At 36.7% G+C, this 26,263-nt stretch overlaps 1 protein-coding gene and 1 pseudogene across 1 annotated transcript in view; one reads left to right on the forward strand and one right to left on the reverse strand.

Annotated features, from left to right (window-relative positions):
* Positions 1-26,263, forward strand: part of PXDN (peroxidasin) — a 150,384-nt gene that overhangs the window by 51,757 nt on the left and 72,364 nt on the right. Inside the window, exons 2-3 of the mRNA XM_043985908.1 lie at positions 17,743-17,814; positions 19,106-19,177. Of these exons, the coding sequence (XP_043841843.1) occupies positions 17,743-17,814; positions 19,106-19,177 (144 nt within the window). The remainder of the gene's footprint in view (positions 1-17,742; positions 17,815-19,105; positions 19,178-26,263) is intronic.
* Positions 60-8,966, reverse strand: LOC122742438 (annotated as a pseudogene).

A 26,263-nucleotide genomic window follows, 5' to 3' on the forward strand; every position in this document is an offset into this window, starting at 1 on the left:
CAGGTCATCTATTTCAACCTATACCTGAATATGTAATTTTTAAAAATGAAAAACCCAATTTATTGCAGATTATATTCAGGTTCTCTCCACTCCTCCTCCTTACAAAACTCATTGATCTCCATGATCTTTTCCACAAATGTACTTGTTGACCTTGGGTAGCCTCTGTGCAATTTCTGGCTTGTCCATGGTTTCTTGTTCTATTCAGTCATAGAGGCACTTTCTGAAAAATCTAAGTTTGTAAGGTGAGTAGGGTGGCTTGGTGATGGCATCCTTCTTCTTTGTGGAGACTCTGGTGACATTGTGATCCTTCAGCACGTCGCTCCCCCAACCATAATGGCCAGGTTCTTAGTGTCTTTGGAGTCTCCTTGGATGACCTGTAGTTGTCGCTACCTTTCCTCTTCAACCAAGATCCCACTTCCAAGGTAGACCTTGCCATTCTCTAGAATATACTTGTCCACATTTGTCCATAATGGGAGTGGGAACAGGTTAATAGGATGATGTATTTGCCTCCTAATTGAATGTCTTCTGTATTTCTGTCTCTAGTTCAAGGATCCCCTCTATAATATATCCAAGAAGTAGTAATCCAATCTTTATTTGAAGACTTCTAGAGACTGAGAGTCAACCATCTTCCAAGGCAGCCTATTCTGTTTTTAAATAGTTCTAATTGTTGGAGAATTCTTGTTGTTACTTAAAGACTAAATATGCCTTTTTGTAAGTTCAACTCCTTGTTCCTAGTTCTACCCACTGGGACCAAGCAGAACAAATCCGATCAATTTTCCATGTGACTTTGAAATAGTCAGAAATGCTCTCATGTTGCCCTCTGTCTTTTAGTATGAAGGACAAGAGCATCCTTAGTTACATTAAGGGAACCATATACAGCATGATCAGAAAGTCAATAAGCATTTATTAAGAACTCACTATGTGCCAGGCTAAGAGCTGAAGATAGAAAGGAAGGAACACTCCCTGATGTCAAGGAGCTCACTGTCTAATAGGAGAGACAACATGCAAACAACTGTGTACAAACAATATATAGACAGGGTAACGTGGAAATAATCAACAGAGGGCAGGCACTAGCATTAAGGGTTTGGGGGGGACTAGATAAAGCTTCTTGCAGAAAGTGGGATTTTACTTGACTGAAAGTCAGATGAGACAGAAGAGTCTTCCAGGAAGGAGGGATAGCTAGTACATGGAGTCAGGAGATGGCATATTTTGTGAGGAACAGCAAAGAGGCCAGTGTCACTTTGATGACAGGGTCTGAGGAAGGGACTAAGGTGTGAGAAGACTGCAAAGGTAAGGGCCAGCTTATGAAGGACTTTAAAAGCTAGCTAACTTATAGAGCTTATTGAAAGGAGAAGAAGGAATGACATTATCAGACTTGCACTTTAGGAAGATCACTTTGATAGCTGATTGGAAAATGGACTGAAGTGGGGAGAGACTTGAGGCAGGGAGAACAATCAGCAGGCCATTGCAATAGTCCATACATGAGGGCCTGCACTGGGATGGTGATAGTGTCAGAGGAAAGAAAGGGGGGTATATATTAGAGATGCTTGAAGGTAGAACTGACAGGTCTTAGAAATAGATTAGATGTGGGGAGGGGAGTTAAGAGAATAAAGAGTTGATGGATGATACTGTGGTTGTAAACCTAGGTGACTGGGATGGTGTTGGCACACTCAACAGTAACAGGGAAGTAACAGGGAAGGGTTTTTTTTGGGGGGGTGGTAGAGGGGAGAGTTAATGATTTCGTGATGATTATGGGAAATACAGTTTGAGAAATCAAATAGCCAATTAGAAATGTGAATCTGGAGGTCAGGAGAGAGGTTAGAGCTGGTTAAGTAGATCTGAGAATTGTCAGCATAGAGATGATAATTGAATATATGACAACTGATGAAATCACCAAGTAAATAGGGGAGAGAGAAGAGAAGAACTGAATATAATATTCTCTTTTTAGCCTTAGTTACTAAATTCCTCAATGCAACTGAAAAATCATATTAGCTTTTTTTTGTGTGTGTGTGAGGCAATTGGGGTTAAGTGACTTGGCCAGGATCACACAGCTAGTAAGTGTTAAGTGTCTGAGGCTGGATTTGAACTCAGGTACTCCTGACTCCAGGGCCGGTGCTCTATCCACTGCGCCACCTAGCTGCCCCCATATTAGCTTTTAAAGATGCTACATTAAACTATTGATTCATTGAGCAGCTAGTCTGCTAAAACATCAGTATTATTATTTCAGATAAGCATATTTCTAATCAAGCTTTCCTTAGCTTATACTTGTGAAATTGATATTTTGAAGCCATCTATAAAACTTACATTTATCCCTTAAATTTCACCTTACTAGATTCTACCCAAGTTTTGATTTATATTCTACAATCTTATTCTATTCTACGATCTACAATTCTACAATTATATTCTACAATCTACAATGTGCTAGCTATCTCTCCAGCTTTGTGTATCATCTGCAAATTTGATAAGCATGATATAGCTGCATTTATCCATGTCCTTGATAAAAATGTAAAATACCTTGGGTCCAAGCACAGGTTTTTGCTCCCAATTCTAGGCAAAATTAATCTGTCTTTTCTATGGCAAACCTTTAGATTTCTGGAATCAGCTGTCATGTCCTATATTCTCTCTTCCAGATTAAATATGCCTTGTTCCCACAAAAAATCATATATTAGAACAAGATGGGAGAGTTGATTTCATTGGAAAGAAAGTTGGTTGCCATAGATGTCGAAAACTTGAACAATTATGGTGTATGCGGAATGTATGTGGAATACTATTACACTGTAAGAAATGATGAAATGGATGAATTACTAGAAACCTGGGAAGACTTGTATGAACTAGTTCAGAGTGAATTGAACAGAACCAGGATAACAATATACTGAACACAATATTGTAAAGGAAAACAACTTTGAAAGAATTAAGAACATTGATGAGGGCAATGACAAACCATGACTCCAGAAAAATGGTAATAAAGCACGTTTTTGTCAAGAGGTGATGAACTATTGTTGCAGAATGAGACATGACTGAGGTGTGAATTTGTTTTGCTTGACTGTATTTTTTTTTAAAAAGGTAGGGCTTTTATTTAGTTTTTAAGCAGTGGGAAGGAACTGTGGGAGGGTAGAGAGGAAAGGAGTGATGGTGATGCCTAAAAACAATGAAGAAGGGAAAAAAGTTTCAATGAAAATATTTTTTAAAAGTATAAGAAAAGGGGGGCAGCTAGTAAGTGGCACAGTGAATAAAGCACCGGCCCTGAATTCAGGAGGACCTGAGTTCAAATCTGGCCTCAGACACTTGACACTTATTAGCTGTGTGACCCTGGGCAAGTCACTTAACCCTCATTGCCCTTCAAACCATATATATATATATATATATATATATATATATATATATATATAAGAAAAGAGTAGAAGGAAGTTCTAAAGGAGTCACATATGGGCAGTGTTGGTACTACTGTATTGAATTTAGTATATATATGGGGGGGGGGCAATGGGGGTTAAGTGACTTGCCCAGGTTTCACACAGCTAGTAAGTGTCAAGTATCCGAGGCCAGATTTGAACTCAGGTACTCCTGAATCCAGGGCTGGTGCTCTATCCACTGTGCCACCTAACTGCCCCAAATTTAGTATATATATATATATATATTTTATTTTTTGGTGGGGCAATGAGGGTTAAGTGACTTGCCCAGGGTCACACAGCTAGTAAGTGTCAAGTGTCTGAAGCCATATTTGAACTCAGGTCCTCCTGAATCCAGGGCCTGTGCTTTATCCACTGTGCCATCTAGCTGCCCCCTTTAGTATATATTGTTGTTTTTTTTTTGCAGGGCAATGGGGGTTAAGTGACTTGCCCAGGGTCACACAGCTAGTAAGTGTCAAGTGTCTGAAGCCATATTCGAACTCAGGTCCTCCTGAATCCAGGGCCGGTGCTTTATCCACTGGGACACCTAGCTGCCCCTATATTTTTAAAAAATACATACAATAAATAGATTTCCAGTTCTTTTTTTTACACATGTGAATGTTTTTTTATATTTGTCAACTTAATGTTTTAATTTTTAAAATTTACAAAATTTAGGGGCAACTAGGTGACATCCTCATTTTAGAAATGAGGAAAGTGAGTCTCAGATAGAAAAGAACTTGTTTAAGGTAACTCAGCAAGTAGCACATTGGGGATTTGAATTGAGGTCCTCTCTTTGCAAATCTCTGGTTCTTTCTGCTCGATGATGCTACATCTCATCAGCTTTCAGAAGCCAGTATAGAGCATTTGAAAAAACACTGTAATCAGAAATTTTATCCTGTCAAATCCTGGCTCTTTTATCAATTAGTTTTTGATCTTGGGCAAATCACCCTCTCTGGGGTTCAGTTTTATCATCTGTAAAATGGGGGGGGTATTGAACTAGGAGACAAAGGTCCCTTTTTGCTCTAAAAATATTTGATGAAGGTATCATTGAGTACCAGGCCAATAAATCATAAGGGTAATGGAATTATGGGTCATACTTTTCTGATTCTATTGAAAGCTTTTAATCCTTTTTTTTTCTTTTTAGGTTTGGGTTTTACTTTGTGCTAGGCCAGGTTTCTTCAAAGGCAGAGGTCAGGCCAGACCATCAGTCATGGGACTTTCCCAGATAGGCTTTAGAATGATCTGGAGCTTGATGGAGTAGTCCTGTCCAATCTGATATACACATCCAGCTCTCTCCATACAATGGGGCTCTCTGAGGCTTATGAATCCGGACACTTTCCTGATCCCCTTTTGAAGTTTGATCTGAGGTAACTGTAATTTGCTTGATTAACAGGTTAGCATTTTTATGGAAGAGGAGAGTTGAGCTCTTTCCTGCTGCTGGAGTAATTGGCTTAACTGTATTCTACTCTTGGGCTACTTTGAGGGGGATGAGGGAGAAGGCTGTTCTGGATGGAAGCCTGCAGTGAGGAGTACATTAGAATGATTCCTCAGCTAATCCAGAGCAAAACCCTGTCACAATTTGTGGTTCAGAATGATCAGAAGTCAAAGGATCACAGATTTAGAGTTGGATAGGACTTTAGAAGATTGGCAAGCCCCAGCCCCCTCATTTTACAGATGAGGAAACTGAGGCCCTGATGCCAACAATGATGATAATGATAGCATTGGTATAGTATCTTCTATTTGCCAGGTACTGTGCTAAGAACTTTGCAAATAGCATTTCTTTGATCCTCACAACAACTCTGGGAGGTAGTTGCTATTATTGCCCCATTTTACAGATGAGGAAACTGAGAATAAGTGATTTACCCAAGATTGCACATATAGTAAGTGTCTAATCCTGGATTTAAACTCAAGTCAACTATGATGGTGAGACTTTGAGTCTATATCCTGTGGAGATTGATTGAAGGATCTGGGTTACTTAGCTTGGAGAAGAGAAATACTTGGGGGCTATTGGAGAGCAATGTTCACATATTTGAAGAGTTATCATATGAAAAAGGGATTAGACTTGTTCTTCTTGGTCCTAGAAGTCAGATCTAGGAGCAATAGATAGAAGTGTCAAAGGAGCAAATTTAGGCTTTTTAAAAAGCAGAACTAGCCGTTAGTTCAATGGGCTCACTCAGGAGTTGGAGAACTTTCCTTTCTAGTATTTGAGTCAGAAGATGAATGACCATGTGTTGGGTACATTTCTTTTGGATATGGGTTGGATTAAATGCCCTCTGAGGTTCCTTCTAACTCTGGGATTCTGTGATAAAAATGTGCTCGCTTTGTCAGCTAAAAGCATACCACTATGCATTAAGAAGTATTTTGTGCTAACCCTCCTGGAGCAAAACAATGGCAGAAACAAAAGATGGGAGATTACTCTTCATTTCTAAATCTTGGCACATGTATATATACAATGGCTCCAGGCATTTTCTAATGCAAGAACAAAGAGAGTGTCCAAAGCAAACATGAGCTCCCTGATTTACTCAGCTCTGAGATTCTGCAGATATCATTAGGAGAAACACCCATTCATTCCAGCTTTCACTGCCAGAGACTGTACATGTTCCCCCATGTTGTGTATGACAAAACTGATTGTTGTATCTATTAAATGCCCTCGTGTTGGTGATTATTTGGGTTTAGATTACATTCTCCAGGCTTATGCTAACTGGAAAAAAATGGTCATTAAGGCTGGAGGAGAAAACTGAAGTATTTGCTGCAAAATTGAGATCTTAAGTATTTTAATCTCAAATATTTGGGGTTCTTGTTTCGTTTTTCACATAGATTGAAAATGTATTCTATGTCTTTTTTTGTTTGTTTTTGTTTTAAATTTTATTTAGAATTTTCCCCAAGTTACATGTAAGGGAAAAAAAGCAAATTTTTTCACATTGATTTTTTAAAATTTTGTGTTCTAAATTTTCTTCCTCCCTCCCTCCTCAACCCTCCCTAAGAAATCAAGTATCTATATCTTTAATGAAATAATATGTAGGAGTAATGGAAACAAGAGAGATTTTTTTGTGAAGGGTCCCCCTCATCTTTTTTTTTTGTCCATACACAATTTCATTATTGTGGAAGAAGTTCTAGTGTGGTAACTTTCTACTCTTAGATAAGCAATCTTCTAAAACAGTGGAATATTGGAGAGTTCCTGTGGCATATGTTAGGGTTAAGCTATTAATGAGTCAGAGGCAGGATTTAAGCTCAAACTTCCCTAACTCTTAAGGCAAGTCCTTTAATCTTCAGGCTACACTTCCTCTGAGAGGTATTGGTACTGAGAGATAGTTATCATTATTAGAAACGAAAGATATTTTTAAACACATACTATATCTCCTGTTAACCTTAAGAAATATGGAATTTAACTGAGAAATGGTAAAAATGTTTTTGTTCGGGGCAGCTAGGTGGCACAGTGGATAAATCACCGGCACTGGATTCAGGAGGACCTGAGTTCAAATACGACCCCAGACACTTAACACTTGCTAGCTTTGTGACCCTGGGCAAGTCACTTAACCCCAATTGCCCCGCAAAAAAAAAAAAAGTTTTTGTTCATTCATGTGAATACAAAAATAGAATCTTATTGATTTAGGAGTTCCCTGCAAAGATGAAAGTTGCCACCCATGTGTGTTGATACATTTTGGTTGATTCATCCATGTAATCTCATAAACTCTCCATTGGAGGTCTAATCTCATGTAGGGGACTATATTTGATTTCTCCCCATATTACAAGAGTACTAATGGAATACTCTGGTTATGTACTTGTCATATCTCAATCTTGCCAAATGACCAGCCTGTCTTTTAATATTCCTTGGACATGGGGCAGCTAGATGGCGCAATGGATAGAGCACTGGCCCTGGAGTCAGGAGTACCTGAGTTCAAATCTGGCCTCAGACACTTAACACTTTCTAGCTGTGTGACCCTGGGCAAGTCACTTAACCCCAATTGCCTCACTAAAAAAAAAAAAAGAATATTCCTTAGACACTAAAAAGAAATTCTGCCAAAATTTTGCCATCACAACTGTGATGTTTAAAATCTAAATGTGTGGTCACCTTAAATTAGAAGCTTTAGCACCAGTCTTTGGGCATTAAGCATTTATTAAAGCATACCAAGTATTGACGTAGAGTTCAGAAGGTTAAAAATGGCCTATCTGACCTAGAGTTCCAGCCTGGTCGGGTTCTTCCTCAAGTCCTCCGACACAAGTCTGCTTCAATCATGAACTCTCTTCAAACTGAGTGTGTGGAAGCTTTTTATAGGTCCAGAGCATGGGCAGTCCTTACACACTGCTTCAAGCTGATTGGTAGGCATCATCCAAATCCATTGATTCGCTGGATTTGAAGGTGGTCTCCAGTTAAGTTCACAGTTTAGCTTCTGAGAACAATATCTTCTTAAGGGCTAGCCAGGTGTGTTTACAATCTAGTTAACTTGAAGTAGGCTAATCAGCAGTCAATCACTCTCACTTAATTCAATCAGTTTAGATTAATCTCCAGGTGGGCCTTTGAGTATCTGCTAAATCCCATTATTTTATCACACCACCAACCTCCCCCGCCTCCACGACCAAAAAGTGTCTCTCATGCCATCTTCCATATTTCTGTTGATGACATTACCATCTTTCTAGTCACCCAAACCACACTCCTTTTTTTTTTTGAATTATTGTATTCTCCTGGGAGCCCCTTAATCCTTAAATTGTCTCTATACATTTTATCTTCCAGATAAACATATTTTGCTTATGTAGAGATCATGCTTTCTTTTAATGTTATTGCTTTTTGCTTTTCTTCTTTCAAATTGTCCTTCACTTTAATAAAAATTCAGTTATCCTTTTCTATGTTTTTCTTCATTCCTTTGTTTTTCTTTTTTTCTCTTTTTCGGTGAAACTTTCAACTGTGAATTAAAATTTTTCTATACTGCTAAATATTTCTACTTTATAGGCCATAAAGTCTGCTTTTACAATTCTTATTTATCTCTTAAACCATTCAAGAACTTCTTGCTATAATTCTATGCTCTATTGGGACTCCATGGGATCCTCTGACTCATCAGAAATTGATATATTTTATTTTGTTTTGCAATATTGATTCATGGATGCTTGGAATCTTCTACCTTGTCTGGAGGCTATATTCCTTTCTGCTATTAACATCTTCCTTGTTAGTTTATTTGCTTATTTATATGTTCAAGGTCTTTGAGCTTCCTTCCTCCTGAGATCTTTGGTAATTGCAGACTTTTTTCCTTATTATCCCCTATTGATCACTTTTTGACTCCCTCTACTTTGATGGGGGTTTCCCTGAGGCCTTGATATCAGAGTCTCAGCCTCCTCCAACTGGGCAATTTATGGTTCCACTCACCAAGGTCTCTGTTCCAAGTGACTTGGCGGAGTTTGGGGGATGAGGGATAGGGACAGAACTGGCCCTAACTGGATGCTAGGCACCGTTCCTCTGATTTAGTGGAATGCCACATAGCTATTCACACTTGTACTGTTACCTCTGTCCCACCATTCTTTGGCCAAGGTCTGTTGTGATATAGAGCACTGTGACACTGCTATGGCAGCATGAGAAAATTTCTGCATTTTGATCTCTGCAGCCTTGGGAGGAGGGAGAAGTGTTGGCGTGTAAAAAAGTACATCTGGTACAAGTTTATTTGTCACTAGGTGTGCCCAAGCCTATATTCAACTTGTAACATTCAAGAAAATGTCATACTATAGATACTTCCCCTTTTTCTCCCTACTCCCTACCCCACAAAAAGTTTCCCCAGGTCATGACCTCTTACTCTTTAAGTGGCTGTTTTCTTCTGCATCCCTAATAGCTTTTAACATATGCTTTCTTTAAGGCCTGGAAGTTCATCAGGCTAAAAGGTGGCACTCTCCTGAAACCTTTCCTGTAATTGTGAGGTCACCTCTCTTTCCCTTCTACTTCTTGTTTCTCTTGTGGCAGTTAGCATCTGATCAGACTTGGTTCTTCATACATACATACAAAAAATTCAACTTTGTTTTGGTACTAGTTGTATTTTCAGTCAATTCTTGAATAAAATTTAGCTATATATCTTTTTTTGATACTTTAAAAATTCCTTCTCTCTTTAAGTTTTCTTTCTTTTCCCCTTCCCCATTTCTAGTTTGGTGTGTTCTGTCTTTAAAATTGGACAATATTATTTTGAATGTCTTTATACGTGATTACAGCTCAGTGAATTTACCTTTAAAAAAAATCAGAGGTTTGACAATGTCAAACACAGGATCACTTTGAATAAACCAGTGTGTTGTCATAAGAGAAACATCTTTTCTTATCTAGTTGATGTATACACTACTTAACTATTGTCTTTTCTAGACAGACATCCCACTGAAAACTTTCCTCTTTCCCAGTACCTGTCAAGGCTTGTTATCTGAATCCTATTTAAGAGATAGACTAAAAATCCCAATGTGCCTAGAGGGCTTTTCCCAGCTTAACAGTACTCATTTTGTGACTGACTTGACATGATCCATTTGTTTCATTTGTGAAGAAAAAAAGATGGTTTTATGTTGCAATTGGTGACTGTAATTCCTGTCTTTTTTTTCATCTAGTCATTCCACAAGATTTTCACTACCAATTTTTAATAAAAAAGAAAATAAAATTATTATTAAAATTAAAATTAAAAAGAAAGAAAATAAATTAAAATAAAAAAGAAAGAAATGAAGTGTTCTTAAAAGAAGGATCTTAAGAAAAGGATTAGCCTATCATGAAGTTCTTTCAACATCCAAGTCTATTATACCATGATCAAACTCAAAAATTCTTAAACTGAGAACTTGACCTTTAAAAAAATTCTATAATTGTATTTCAAGGTAATGAGTTTCCTTTACAATAACATGTATTTTATTTTGTTCATCTCATTATTAAGGATTCATAAGCTTCTCCAAATTGCTAATAGAGTTTATGATAAAAAAAATTAGGAACCACTGATCTTTCCTATAATGATTGGAATGACGCCACCTGCTGGAGGCTTACTGTAGAAGAGTTCCACCCATGAAGTGAAAGTCTTTGAGGGCAAGACCAGGAGTCTTTTCTTTGGCGTCACGCGGGCTAGTGGGAGGAGGAAGGAAGAGACAGGCGCTCGGTCTCGCTCTCTTTCCTTTGGACTCTGGCAGAGAAGGGAGCTAGAAACCTGCTCTCCCTTTAATAGATAGATGAATGTAGGCCTTTCTCTCTCTTTACCAAATTCTTATTCTCCTTAATAAATGCCTAAAAGTCTAACTCTTGCTAAAGCTTATAATTTATTGGTGACCACTCATTAGATATTTTAGACAGACTAACTAGAATTTTAGCCCTTAACATTCCCAACCTCTCTGTGTAACGAATAAAAATCCTGAGACCCAGAAAAAAGTTACTTGTCTGAGATCACAAGGTCAGATTATAGATTTAGAGCTCAAAGAGAGCTTCAAACTCATTGGAGCCTATACATTAGATAACAGGATCATACATCTGGAAGAAGAGGGATTTCAAAGGACCTATAGTGCAACCATTGTTTTTTACATATGAGAAAACTGAGACCAAGAGAGGTTAAATAGCTTGTTCGAGGTCACATAGGTTATAAATAGCTGGGCCAAGATTCAGTCCATGGCCCTTTGACTCTGAATATACGTTATTTCCATTGTATCATGCTGCTTCTTCAATTAGTAGCAAAGTTGGGACTAGAAACCCAGGTCTCGTGACATTTTTTTAATGGAAATTGCAAGTCACAAGCTGATAAATTTCTCATTTCCTAATTGCAGTTCCACATAGTGCACAAGGTAATATACTTTGATATTATAAAGCTGTTTTAAATACTAAAGATACAGCCTTTTCTTCTTCTTGTAATTGGGAAGATTGCATTTTTTAAATGAAAGTTAAAAATATTCTTTTAGGCAACTGATCAATTTAATGCTTTTTGTAATTTGATGTTACTGATTCTATGCAATGGAAAAAATACTCTTCTTAACTTATTAAAGTGAACATTGAATAAACTGTATGCTTATTAAGTATAAAGTATTAGCTTATCAGTTTATTAGCATGGCTTTAAAAGGTCTCAAAGTAGCAACTGAAAGTAAATTTAGTATTGTGAGCAGTTATATTGCTTTTCCCATGAGCTAAAAATAGTAATATAATTCCTAAAAAGCAACTTGGTAGGTTATTTTGAGTGTTTTCTTTAGTTCTTAAAATGCATTCATTAAAAAAGTAATAACACATATTATAAAATGTGACTTAGTTTTTAAGCCTGCCAAATATTATTGAAAAAGTTACAAGGTTAACTTTTGGCTTACAATGTTATTTTCATATGCCTCAGCAATAGCAGGACTCCCATTGTTTTTGTTGTATTGTGAATTAATAATGGTACATGGAGTTGTTTGTTATATTTTTGAACGTATAATGCTTCCTGTAATTATATGTGATTAAATCAGACCAACTTCTCAGTCTGAAAGATGAGATTTTCAAGAGTGGAGATTCCAGAGTCAAAGAATTTTAAAGCTTGAAGGCATGTTAAAGGTCCCTCTCCTTTGATGCTATCACAAAAACAATGAAGCTCAGAATTTCACAGCTGGCAGAAACCCCAGTGGCAATATTGCCCAACCTATAACTGAAAAAGAACCTCCCCCACCCTATTGTCATCTAAACTTTGGGTGAAGAACTTCTGAGGGGTTATCCATTCCCATCCCAGGACAGTTCATCGTACTTTGAAATAACTCTAATTTTGGATTTTTATTCTCAAATCAAGCCTAACCTTGTCTCTACCACTTCTACCTATTGTTGCTTCTTGTTCTGTCTGAGGGGACAAAACAGAACAAGTCTGATTCAGCTTCTATTTGGCAGCCCCTAAAATACAGCTATTGTGTTATCTACAAAATAGATTTGTATCTGGAAAGAACTTTAGAAACCCTCTCCCCACCTCACCCCTTATTTTACAGTTGAGGAACTGTGGCCCCCAAAAGTCAAATGACTTGCCCAAGGTTACTTCTTTAGTGTGAAAAGTTGAGGTGGGATTTTGACCCCCAGGTGTCTGACTCCAAAAATTTGTTATTTTTTCCATTGTATGATGCTTCCTCTCTATCTTACTCCAGGCTAAACACCCACCATTCCTTTACTGATATTCCCTTGGAATGGTTTCTGTGTCCTTCCCTTCTGATTGTCTTTGCATCCTCCTAGCTTATTCTTATCTTTACTAGAATGGAAACTGAATGAACTATTCCAGATGTGCTCTAAAGAGGGCTTAGTCAAATGGTATTGTTATTTGCTCATTCCTGTACCTCTTTTTCTTTTTTTTTTTTTAGTGAGGCAATTGGGGTTAAGTGACTTGCCCAGAGTCACACAGCTAGTAAGTGTTAAGTGTCTGAGGCCCGACCTGAACTCAGGTACTCCTGACTCCTGGGCCGGTGCTCTATCCACTGCACCACCTAGCTGCCCCCCCCCCTTTTAATTCAAGATTGTAATCTTTTGACTATCATTTTTGACACTATTGACCCATTGAGCTTACAAACCAATAAAAAGGACATCTTTTTAGAAAAACTGCTGTCTTAACTGCGCAATTTCCCCTTCCCACTCCCCAATCTTATACATGTGAAGTAGAATTTTTGAACCTAAGTGTAAGATTTTTACTTATATGTATACATATTATCTTTTCCAATAGAATGTCTTTATCAAGGGCAGGAACTGTTCAACTTTTGTCTTTGTATCCCCATACTCTTTTTTTAAAAAAATTAATAAAGTATTTTTTTTCCGTTACATGTAAAGATAGTTCTCAACTTTTGTTTATACAAGCTTTACAATTTCAGATTTTTCTCCCTCCCTCCCCTCCCTCCCCTCTCCCCTAGACAGCAGGTAATCTGATATAGATTATATATATATATATATATATATATATATATATGTATATGTATACACATAATAACATTAAACATATTTCTGCATTAGTCATGTTATATAAAAAAAAATCAGAGGAATGATGAAAACCCTCAAAATAGAAAAAAACAACAGCATCAAAAACAAAAGAAATAGTATGGTTCATTCAGCATCTATACTCCACAGTTCTTTTTTTTTTTTTCTTGGATTTGGAGATCCTCTTCCATCACAAGTTCCCTGGAACTCTTCTGTGCCATTGCATTGGTGAGAAGAATATAGTCCATCACAGTAGATCAACACTCAATGCTGATGATACTGTGTACAATGTTCTTCTGGTTGTGCTCATCTCACTTATCATCAGCTCACGCAAGACCTTCCAGGTTTCTCTGAACTCCTCCTGTTCATCATTTCTTACAGCACAATAGTATTCCATTGTATTCATATACCACAACTTGTCCAGCCATTCCCCAGTTGATGGGCACCCCCTCAACTTCCAATTCCTTGCCACCATGTAAAGAGCAGCTATAAATATTTTTGTACATGTGGGTCCCTTTCCCCTTTCCATGATTTCTTTGGGAAAAAGACCCAAAAGTGGTATTGCTGGGTCAAAGGGTGTATCCCCATACTCTTGAACAATATCTTTAAGTAAGTAAGCACAATATTTTTAAATACATAAGAAATTATCATTGGCTCATTGATTCTTATTGAATTTCATTTTACACAATTCAGCCCATCATGTAAGCCCTCCCTCTCAGATTTATGACATCTGCAAATTTGAACAATGTGTCAAGCAAGGCAATGAGAATAATGTTATACAGCATAGGATAAGTACAAATCTTACTAGGATTCCATTCTACTGGGGGACTGCCAAGTTGACCTAGGACTATTACTGACTACTTTTTGAGCCTAGTTAATCAACCAGTTCCAAATCCATCTCATTTTACTATCATCTAGTACATGTCTTTCCCTCTTCCCTCACCAATAGTAGAAGGTTCTTTATCAATGCTTTGTTAAAATGGATCTCAACTACATTCACAACATTCCTCTCACTGACCATTTAATAACTTAAAAGGAAATAAATAAGGTTCACTAGTTTAATGTGCATTTTCTGCAGAGGCCTTCTCTCTGTGGACATTGTCAAAGCATGAGTCCATGAGGGATTGCCCCTCTGGACAAAATTTTCTTTTCCTATGTTGTTATCAGCATATTGTTAGCATAGGTTATGGAATTTTGTTGTTTTGCTGCTCAATCGAGGAAACACATTGTGTTTCTTGTTGAAGCAAAGGGGGGGGGGACTGTAAGCGCTAAAATTAGCCTCGGGCTCCCTGAGCAGAGTTGCCCCTCCGTTTCAGTTGTGAAGGCGGGGGAAGGGGGGCTCTGAGTCAGGCTGAACTGCCCACACAAAAAACTGGAGAGACACCAAGGTTTGCTTCACCCAGCCCCCAGCTCTCAGCGCGGGCAGCATGGGGCTCAGCCAGCCCTGGGGGGGCCAGCCCAAGTTTCACCTAATACAGAAGGTTAATAAAAAGAGATGCTGGGGGGGGGGCGTGTCACAAGAGTACGGAGTTAGGGGCTTTTTAGGGTTTGTCGCTATGGTGCAGAGAGGGAAGTTAGATGGAAAGGGGGAACGCTAGAAGAAGGTCAGTTGCTACAGAGATGCTAGAGATGCTAGAAGGGGGGTAGCTATGGTGGAGAGGAGAGAAGGAAAAAAGGGGGACTGACAGAGCAAATAGAGAAGAAAGTGGGGGTTTGACAAAGTGAAGGGGGCTTGGAGTTAGAAGAAAGAAGCAGAGTAGTGAAAGCGCAGGGGAGCTGGAGTGAAGGAGAAAAAGAGTAGAAGTTGGAGAGGACTGAAGGCAAACTGGCCCAAGTAGCAGCAGCAGCAGCAGCAGCAGCAGCAGCAGCAGCAGCAGCAGTGGCCAGCATACCCTCAGGCAAGAGGCGGCAGTGACCCATAATATATTAAAATCAGTCAGGTCTTATATTTCTCTTTATATTTAATTCTAAGTTTGTTTCATATAAATAAACCCTGCTTTGATTATTTAATTAAGAGGCGTTTCCTTATCAATTTTTTTTTGGGCGGGGCAATGAGGGTTAAGTGACTTGCCCAGGATCACACAGCTAGTAAGTGTCAAGTGTCTGAGGCTGGATTTGAGCTCAGGTCCTCCTGAATACAGGGCCAATACTTTATCCACTGCGCCACCTATCTGCCCCCGATTATCAATTTTGGGAGGAGCAGTGTGGAAAATTTTAAATGGCCCTAATAGATTGGCTTAGGAAATTAATAGCAGTCAGATAGCCAGCCAGTCAAAAGTCCAAAGATTAGGCCCAGTAAGTTTAAATATTTTTACACTTGGCATGACTTGTTCTTTCTGAATCCATGCTCATTCTTTGTGATTACCACTCAGTTTATTAGATGTTCACTAACCATCTTCTTAATTATTCTTAGAATTTTTCTATGAATCAAAATGAAGCCATTGCCCTATAATTTACAGACTATTCTTTTCTATTTCTTTTTGAAAATAAGTAAAACTTTTCCCCTTTCCCGATCCTACAGTACTTCTGTTCTCCATGATATTGTAAATAATACTAATAGTGATTTAGTAATCATGTCTTCCAGTTTTTTCAGTAGTCAACCACATATGGGCCAGGTAACTTCAATTTATCAAGAATCCCTGGGGGTGGCTAGGTGGCACAGTGGATAAAGCACCGGCCCTGGATTCGGGAGTACCTGAGTTCAAATCTGGCCTGGGACACTTGACACTTACTAGGTGTATGACCCTGGGCAAGTCACTTAACCCCCATTGCCCTGCAAAAAAAAAAAAAAAAAAAAAAAGAATCCCTTAAGGCTTCTCTTGCTAGTATTCTTATTTATATCATCATCTTCCTGTTAGATGCTTAAAAAAAGCCCCCCCCCCCAACAAAACAAAACAACTGAGTATTCATTAACAGTGAATTTTGTTGTTATTTTTCCTTATTCAATAAAATATCCCTTTGGTAGTTTTACCAGTATAATACTAAATCTACACTTTAATTTAGGTAATATCTTCATTTTTTATTACATGGGCATTTGCTCAACCATGAGTGCTGTTTATCTATTTAAATCTTCCCTTCTTCCCTCCCTCCTTCCTTCTTTCCTTTCTTTTTTAATCTTCCCATAAAAAGTAAAGATGTTTTATAGTTGGATTTATAGAAATTCTGATTGTGTCCTGGTAGGTTACCTCTCTGACATTACATACGTTTTACATACATTTGTAGTTATTTTGAATGTAATTTGTCTTGTTTTCCTATCATCTCCTCCTGGTTTTTATTAACACTGCTTATAAATAAGTGGTAATGAACTTTGCTTATTTTTTTTGTTTTGTTTTTGTTTTTTGCAGGGCAATGGGGGTTAGGTGATTTGCTCAGGGTCACACAGCTAGTAACTGTCAAGTGTCTGAGGCCGGATTTGAACTCAGGAACTCCTGAATCCAGGGCTGGTGCTTTATCCACTGCGCCACCTAGCCGCCCCCTGAACTTTGATTATTTTTATGGAATATTGATTCCATTCCCAAGTTTAGGGTTTTTCAGACATTAATCTCTTAAATACATTGGGTTATATCCCTGGATTTCATATTTTGTCTCAATGATTTCAGATAGTTTTTTAAGGCCTGGTATAGCGGTTTGAAATTCATGTTTGCAGCTAATAATAGTAATAATGATAAAACATATATACTGTGTGGCATCTGTTTTTCTGACTTAATCTGTCTTGTGTTTCCAAGGGATTAAGGTTTACATTTCTTATCAGATGGTGGTATGTCTGTCTGCTTAAAGTTCAGGGACTGAAAACATCTTAGAAAAAACTGAAGAGGCTGCACAATTTACACAGCTGCTTTGACTGTTTTGAGTTGAGCCTCTTTTTTAGGATAGCGTATAACTCCCTTCTACCTTCTCCATCAACTGGCTGTAATCCATTCCTCAGACTTATTGGTTTATTGAGTTTTAAAGTGATAGGAATGGACTTAGGATATTAAAAAACAGACAAACAAACAAACAATCCAAACGATTTCAGAGATCCAGGATTTCCTTGGTATGAATATTTCCTCCTTATATGAAAAGTTTAGTACTTTAAGGATTTGTGAATTGGTGAGGAAGAAAAAAAACAAAAACAGTTTTTTCCAAACTTTAACTAGCCTGATCCTGGGATGATGGTTATGTGGTCAACACATATGTACTTAAAGCTTTTCAACCCTGGAAGGACCTGTTGGAACTTGTGCTGTGATATATTCTTTCCTTATCTAAGATTACTTGTAAGTCATGAGGAAAGAGGAAACATTAGTAGAAAAAATCTTGCACACATTTGTATATGTTAATCAGTAGGTGGATAATTGTTAATCTACCTTCAATTTATCATCACTTGTGAAAAAATGCTTTGAATTAAGGAGAGTGATGCTTGAAAATCTCCCAACTGTCTCTCCCACCTTTAAAGAAAGTATAAATAAAAATTATGTTTTTGTTTTTCCACAGGGACCTAAGATTTAATAGAATTAGAGAAATCCAGCCTGGAACTTTTAAGCGACTAAAAAACTTGAATACATTGTAAGTTGAAATTCCTTTTTTTAAAAAAAGTTAATGAAAATATTTATTCTTTAAAAAGATAACTTGTTCTGTATTGTATACATGAAAAAAGATAACTAGTTCTATGATGTATACATGATGGGGGGCAGTGAGGTGTAGGAATCATAATATTAATAATAGTTCACATTTCTATAGTGCTTTTAGGTTTATTAAATGCTTTCTATCCATTGTCTCAGGTTGGGAATCAGGATCCTGGATTGTTGATCTCGATCTGCTTAGGTCTTAATTTCCTCATTTGTAAAATGTGGTTTGACTTGATGGTCCTTTTTAGTTCTATAACAATAATAATTCTAAAACAATAAAAATATATCACATGGTGCAAATGTCTAATGATACTTATGTTGAAAGTCAACCTGCTAATTGTTTTGAATGCTCAAATTACAGTCCTTCAAAAGATCCAAGTAGATCCTTTCTATTGAAGTAGATTTTTATTGAAGTAGATCCCTTTTAGGATCTAAGTTCATAGTTTGCCCAGGCCAGAAAAAAATCCATGAAATAATGGTCATCGCTTTCTGGTGATGAAGCAGCTAGGCCGTCCTTTGGATGAGAGACATATAGTCTACTATTGCTCAGTCTAGAATTCTAGAATCCCAGAATGTTAATGTTGGAAAGGACCTTAGCAATCATTTACCTCAAACCATTCAGAAATTGTCATTTCCCCATACTCTAACACTTTCTAGCTTAGATTAACTTGTTGTAGCTTTCATTCTACCAGCATAAAACCTTGGAAAACACAAGTTCATCTCTGTCCAGTCTTTGACCATTGAGCTCTTGGGCCATATATTCAACATTTCATTATTTAACTCAGAAAATAGCACAAGCGTACATATTAGAAATAATTTTGTTCACTTAACCCCAGTTGCCTCATTAAAAAAAAAAAGAAATAATTTTGTTAGGGAAACAAAATTTGAATGTTAAGAAAATTCTTTTAACATAGTGTTTCCTAACCTATGAAGTTACTATTATCACATTGTGTTAGGAATAAAGAAAAATTCTAATAAATTCATCTTTATTATTTAACTTTGCTACTAACTAGCAGTGTGACCTTTGGCCCTTCTCTGGGCCTCACTTTTAGTAAAGTGAAGGGGTCACATTTTTCCACACCAAAAAAATACTTTGATTCTATTTTAAAGTTGATAGGTTAAAAGCTGCCCCTTTTCTTTGAAGACTAATGATAAGTTTTCTTCTAAGGCTTAGATTGTTTACTGCCTGAAGAAAATAATTACTGTGATTTCCTTTTTTTCCTCTATAGGCTTCTTAACAACAATCAGATTAAAAGAATACCCAGTGGATCATTTGAAGACTTAGAAAATTTAAAATATCTGTAAGTTTTCTAACCATTAATTTAAGTACTTATATGATCAGTTTTTGAACTATTTTAATAATCATGGGTTTATAGATTAAATATACCATATGCAATTATGCAGGTGAAAATATCTAATAAAAACTTGAATCAATATTCAGAAGCTGGCTAAAGATTGTTAAAATGGACTATTATAGTATACATACTATTTAGGTGATTTTAGTGATTTGATAATAAGCTTTCAGTAAAATGGATTGAATGAGGATCAAATGGTATAATAGTATTACTCCTCTGTGATATTGTTTCCCAAGGTCTGTTCTGCTTAACCCTAGTATTCTACATCATTTTGAATCAGAATTCTATGGAAAAACAACATTTTCACTTTTAAAATGTTATATTTTATGTGGAAATTTTGGAGATTAAAAATAGATGGGATATTTTACTCCATAATTTCTTTTTTCCCTCTCCCTTTATTCTGGGGATATTCCATGCCTCTGTATAACTGACCTGATATTCATTGATTTTATTCTCTATTTCAGTTTCAATTAGATTCTGGGAATACAGTACAATGTGTTAATTTTGTTGTTTCTCTTAGAGAGAGTGATCTTTGGAAAATAAAGTTTGATGATACTCTCAAATTGTAAAGCATTTGAATATATTTTCACCCACTTGCATTAAATTTATAGATAGAAAGGATGTTCTATCAAGTATTTTATAAATCCTTTGGGATAACATGAGTTTCCTTTAGTTTATATAATACTAAACTGAGTATTTTGAGGTCTTAGGAATAAGATAGTGCTAATTAACAGGCTAGGCTGATGGGTGGTTGGTTTTTTTAAAATTTAAACTCATAATATTCTAGTGAAACTGAACTTATTCATAGACATCTGAGATTCAGGCAGTTTGTTTTCTACCTAAATATCCCTTAATCTCAAGTTGTGAGATATTATATATATGAATATATAAAAATATGCTGTTAGATATTATATATTTAATAAAAAGATGGCTAAAACATAAAATTGGAATAACAAAATATATAGTTAATATTTAAACATATATTTAATGAGTATATGTTATATTTACAAATGCAATATATAGATTACATGTGTGTGTATACACACACTCATACATATATATATGTTTCAAACTTCTTTTACAATTATTCCACCAAATTAAGTTGGCAACAAGCTATAGGACTTATAGTCATCTTAATTATTTTTACTTTTCTTTTTGCATTTCATTTTCTATTTTTTCATTGAATTTCCTTTTGCCTTTTAGATCCTCTCCACCCTTTTTTCTCCCACCCTAGGGGGAAAAAGTATTTCTGTTTCAAATTAATAGGTGTTATAATTAGGGAGGATTAAGAAAAGGACAACATTGTGAAGTTCAAGTAAAGGCTCCAAAACAGATTAGAAGTATGTAGCACATTTATCTGTACTCTTTGGAATTAATAACATATGATCGTGACCATCTTTATGTTTTGTTTATCCTTAATCTTATTGGTGCCAGGGTTTTGGTTTTTGGCCTACCAGGAAGGATGTAAACAGCTATCTGGAGGATAACTCAGGATTTTTACTTCAATTAACTGAATCCTTTTTATTCAATCTCACATTTTCCTCAAAGCTTTGGGTTTTTTTTTTCTCTTCAACTTCTTCAGCTAAGTTTCACTTATGGTTCTAGTTATATTTTTTTCCTATGCATGGATTCTTTGCATATTAGTGCCACTGAATAATTGAAAGTCAGCAATGATAGTTCTATGACAGAGTTCAGTTTTTACTTGTTTATTAAAATATAACTAATGAAAATATTTGAAAATAAAATGTATAGCTGTATTCTTTTTTCTAGATTTTATATGCCTTGCTAATTTCTAATGTAAGTTGTTATATCAAATTACTGCCACTCACTGTAGCATGGCATTTTATTAATTGAAGGACCCACGGTTTTCTAGTGGAAAGTATATCAGATTTGAAGTCAAAAGATCTTGGTTTGAGTCTCTTCTCTGCTATTTGCTTGATCTATTGCAAATACTTTAACTTCTCTGGGCCTCAGTTCCTCTTCCATTTGTAAAATAAGGGAGATGGATTAGTTGATCTCCAAGGTTCCATTCAGCTCTTAATCTATGCCCTCTCAATTTCATTGTCAGTAAGATCCCCACCTATGCAGATTGCAACCCTTCAAACATTAGAAGGTGGTTTCCATGAAAATTTAACCACACTGATGTCTGCCCTTGAAGGAAGAGCCTCTTGGACCTTAACTAGATTTACCCTCAGGTGACAGATACACAATCAATTACCAGGCCTATCATCAAAAGGCAGTGAGAGATATATAATGCATTATTAGGCCAATGCATAAAGTGGCATTTAACAGGTAAGTGGGACCTGACAGTGTTCACTAATGCTGGTAAACGCTTAGCCAACTCCACACTGTGATGAGTCAGCAGAAGAGGAATTAAAGGAAGGTGGCAGGTATAATGTTGCTTAGATGTAACTAAATCATCCATTTATGTTCTCATGGGAAGCTGACAAATTCAAAGCTTATTTTTATTGCTTTATAATTCCCAGAATGAAGCTTATATCTTTTAGAAAGATCATACAACACTTGCCCGGAAATTGTTTGCATCTTAGAGCAAAGACTGGTTTAAAACAGTAGTTTTTCTTTATTACATGCTTCCATGTCCATTACCCACTTCAGTTCTTTTTTGCTCTTCCACTGAAAAGAATCAGCAGTCCTATCTTTTCTTTCTCCTGGAAAGAAGAAAATAAGTAAAATGAATGCAATGATCTTTTTTTGATCATAGAGAACAGATACCACTTAGTGAGAAAAGTGGAGGAAAGAATGGGTGAGCCAAAGAGAGTTGATAGGAATGAAGAAAGGCAGAATGGTTGTAGTTTTGATGGCTGAAATTTTTCCAATGTACCGTGAGGACCATTCTTTACCTGGGGTCCATGGACCCTCAAGGGGTCTGTGGAGAGATTTCAGGGAGTCTGTAAACTTGGTTGGGAAAAATTGTATCTTTATTTTCACTAGTCTTTGATTTCCCTTTTGGTCCTATGTATTTTACTTTATGCATTTAAAAATCTTATTCTGAGAAGGGATCAATGGGTTTCTCCAGGTTGTCCAAGTGGCCAATGTCACAACAAAAGGTTAGAGGCTACTACAGTGGACTTTGCCTATCAAATAGCCATTTGAATTTCCACAGCTTCAACTTCCCCTGTCCCATGGACCTTGTTGGTACGATGTATTTTTTCTCTTTTTTTCCATTTTTTGGGGGTGAGGCAATTGAGGTTAAGTGACTTGCCCAGGGTCACACAGCTAGTAAGTGTTAAGCATCTGAGGCCAGATTTGAACTCAAGGTCCTCCTGAATCTAGGGCCGGTGCTCTATCCAGTGTGCTACCTAGCTGCCCCGGTAGGATGTATTTTGAGAAGCTCTGTGAGATTATATGGTACAAGGATATCAGGGTACCTTTGAATTTTGGACACCTTTTACTCTGTATTATATGTTTAGTATTGAAGTGCATTTGGAAGTTGAATCTTCATATGAGTTCTCCTTTATGAGGTCATAGATTTTGAGCTGGAAGGAGAGTTTAGAGGTCTTCTACTCTAACCTCAGCCTTTTATAATATAAGGAAACTGAAGTTCAAGAGAGGTTAAACCATTTGCTAAAGGTCACATAGTGATGGAGAAGGAATTCAAACTCAGGTCCGGTGACTCCAGGTTCATCACTTTTCACTGTATCACACTGCTTTTGTTAGGGAAAGAAATTCTCCCTTGGTTTCATATTGTTCAAGTTAGCCACTGAAATATCATAATATTGTTTAACAATTCTCTTTTATTAAAAATAGGAAATTAAAATGTCACTAATGGTTCCATTAGGAAGTCCGTTTAATTCCTGCTATGACAAGTTGTAAGTTAGTTCTTTTGTAACCAAGAAACCAAATTATTCCTGACTATATATAGACACTACCTCAACAGTGATTTGCTGTTGGCAGTAGTACTGATATTATTTATTTATTTATTTGTTTTAGTGAGGCAATTGGGGTTAAGTGACTTGCCCAGGGTCACACAGCTAGTAAGTGTTAAGTGTCTGAGGCCGGATTTGAACTCAGGTCCTGAATCCAGGCCGGTGTTCTATCCACTGCGCCACCTAGCCGCTCGATATTATTTTTTATGATGCTTACAACATTCAGGGCTTACGGCCTACTTAGCTTATTGAACCCATTCATTTGGCTTTGGGAAGTGCTGTAAACAGTTCACAATATCCCAACTGGTGAATTCCATTTGGTTCAAGAGAGAGCAATTCTTCAGCTATTGGATTTGGAGTCAGTTCCACTCTCTGTTCTGATATGTGTGCAACCTTAGGCAAGTCATTTAACCTTTTTTTGCTTTGATGTTTGTTACCTATTTATATTAAGCCACTTTAAGTAAGGTTTCTGTACCTCAGTTTCTTTATCTATAATATGACCATTTGACCTAAATCAGTGGTGTCAAACTCAAATAGAAGGGAGCCTGAACAAAAAGATCCTGGTGGGTCGCATGTTGACCTAGAAAATGATATATTTAAATTATTTTTGTTTTGCTGTATTTTTATTTTGTTAAGTATTTTAAAGATTACATTTTCATCTGGCTTAGGACACAAATTTGGAATGGACTAGATGATTTTTCCAGTTCTTCCTAACTGTAAATTCTAATATTTTTTGATCTAGCTTTTCTAGAGGTCTATTCCCCTTACCCCCTCTTCATAATATCTTATTTCCTAGGTTTTTCGTTTTTTTTCTTTCTTTTGGTGAGGCAATTGGGGTTAAGTGACTTGCCCAGGGTCACACAGCTAGTAATAAGTGTTGTGTCTGAGGCCGGATTTGAACTCAGGTCCTCCTGAATCCAGGGCCAGTGCTCTATCCACTGCGCCACCTAGCTGCCCCGTTTCCTAGGTTTTTAAATAATTTTTACTTTACCTAACTTTTAAAAATACTTTGTACTAAACAGTAATGAACTGTGTAATTGATAGTTGGAGGCAACTGGTATTTCAGTGGATAGAGCACTGGGCCTGGAGTCAAGAAGTCCTGAGTACAAATTCAACCTTATACATTTTACTAGTTGTGTGACCCTAGGTAGGTCACAACCTCTGATTGCCTGACAAAATGGATCCATGGTATTCACTGGAGAAGGAAATGGCAAACCATTCCAGTTTTTTTTTACCAAGAAAATCCTAAATGGGATCATGAAGGGTCAGAAACGACTGAAATGACTGAACATACAAAAAAATTTATAGTTGATTGATGATAGTGTTTGTCATTGCTGTAAACAGTTAGGCCATTAGTTAGTGTTTTAATTCTGTCATAACATTATTTCTGTGGGAAAGTGAGATTTGACCTGTACAAGTTTGACTTGTGCTTAGAGCTTAAAAATATATATTCTTTGAAGGTCAGAACTGTAATTTCACTGTCATGGGGAACTTCTTGTGAGGAAACTATCTACCAATGCAGGTCATCCATGTTCTATAACTTATAGACTTAGAATTTTACAGGGGCAATGATAGGTTAAATAACTTGCCCAGACTCGCTGTCAGAGACAACACTTGCATCCAGGCATCCCTGACTGAAATTGGCTCACTATCCACTGTGCTATGATGCCTCTTAGCACTAATCTGCTGCAAACTCAAGGACTACCTGTACAATTTAATCTGTTTGGTCAGTTACTTGCAAATGTAGCCTACAAGGTTACATTACCAGTTTTTTATGTGGGTTTGAGGATTCAGTATAAAACTTATATTCTAGAGAAGAGATAGTAAAGAGAGAAGAAAGGCATATTTGAACCTTAAATGTGACTTGATAGCTTCTAATAAGGATTTTCCCCCTTCTCATTTTTATATGAAGTTTGAATTTATTTTAATGGGTTTTGAAACTAATTTTTTTTAACATTTCAGTTACTTTTTGTTTGTTTATGTAGTTTAATTTTAAAGCAAACATTTAGAAGAGGGCCACCAAAGTGGTGAAGGACCTTGAGTCCATGCCATATGAAGATTAATTCAGTAAAGTGGGAAAGTTTAGCCTAGAAAGGAGTAAACTTAAGGAGGACATGAGAGTTCTCTTCAAGTATTTGAAACTCTGATGTGGAAGAGCATTTAGATTTGTTCTCTAGGGGCAGCTAGGTGGCACAGTGGATAGATCATTGACCCTGGAGTCAGGAGGACCTGAGTTCAAATCTGACCTCAGACACCTAACACTTACTAGCTGTGTGACCCTAGGCAAGTCACTTAACCCCAATGGCCTCACACACACACAACCCCCCCCCCAAACAAAAAACCCCCCCGATAGATTTGTTCTCTAGTTCAAGAAATCAAACTACTGTAGTAATCATAGGTAAAAGTTTTAAAGCAGCAGATTTAGGTGTGATGGTTGCACTTTTTTAAAAATAGAATTCAATCTGTTTGAGAATAGAATTTTATATCCTCCTTATAAAGGGTCTTTGAGCAAAAAGATGGAGGACCACTTGGTCATTTTGTAGAGAGGATTCTGTTCATGAATTGGTTGAACTAACTATCTTCCAAACCTGAAATTGTATGATTTTTTTTTCTTTAATGAAAAATTAAAGAAAAGAGATGGAGTAACTAAAGTTCATTTAACATTCTTTTTTTTTCAGATTGCCTTATTCAGGGAATAAGAACAAAGTGTTGCCCACTTGATACCATAGAAATCTTAAATACCACAGATTTAGAAACATTAAATGAGAGTATATCATGCTGTGGAAAATATAAGTAAATGATGCATATGAAAAATAAAAAATCACCTGAATTATGAACCTACTTTATACAAAGCAAAAATGACTCGAATCATTAAGGTTAAAGTTCGGAATACACAAGTGTTTTTCCCTCTGGAACAATGAGCCAGATGAGTGTTCATGGAACATTTTCTCAAAGTAGGGAAGACTTGACTGAGAATTTTTATTTGTCCAACTTTGATTAAAAAGATTAGAGCAGAATAATGCATCGTCCCATTTCTTTTTTAAAAAAGAAAGCATGATGTGATTATAGCTGAACTATTCATTCCTCTTTGAAAGTTATAAACTCTTACAGATTTGCCCAAGACAGAAACAGTGCTTATACTGTG

This window comes from Dromiciops gliroides, chromosome 2 (genome assembly GCF_019393635.1).
Source record: "Dromiciops gliroides isolate mDroGli1 chromosome 2, mDroGli1.pri, whole genome shotgun sequence".
Classification (NCBI taxonomy): domain Eukaryota; kingdom Metazoa; phylum Chordata; class Mammalia; order Microbiotheria; family Microbiotheriidae; genus Dromiciops; species Dromiciops gliroides.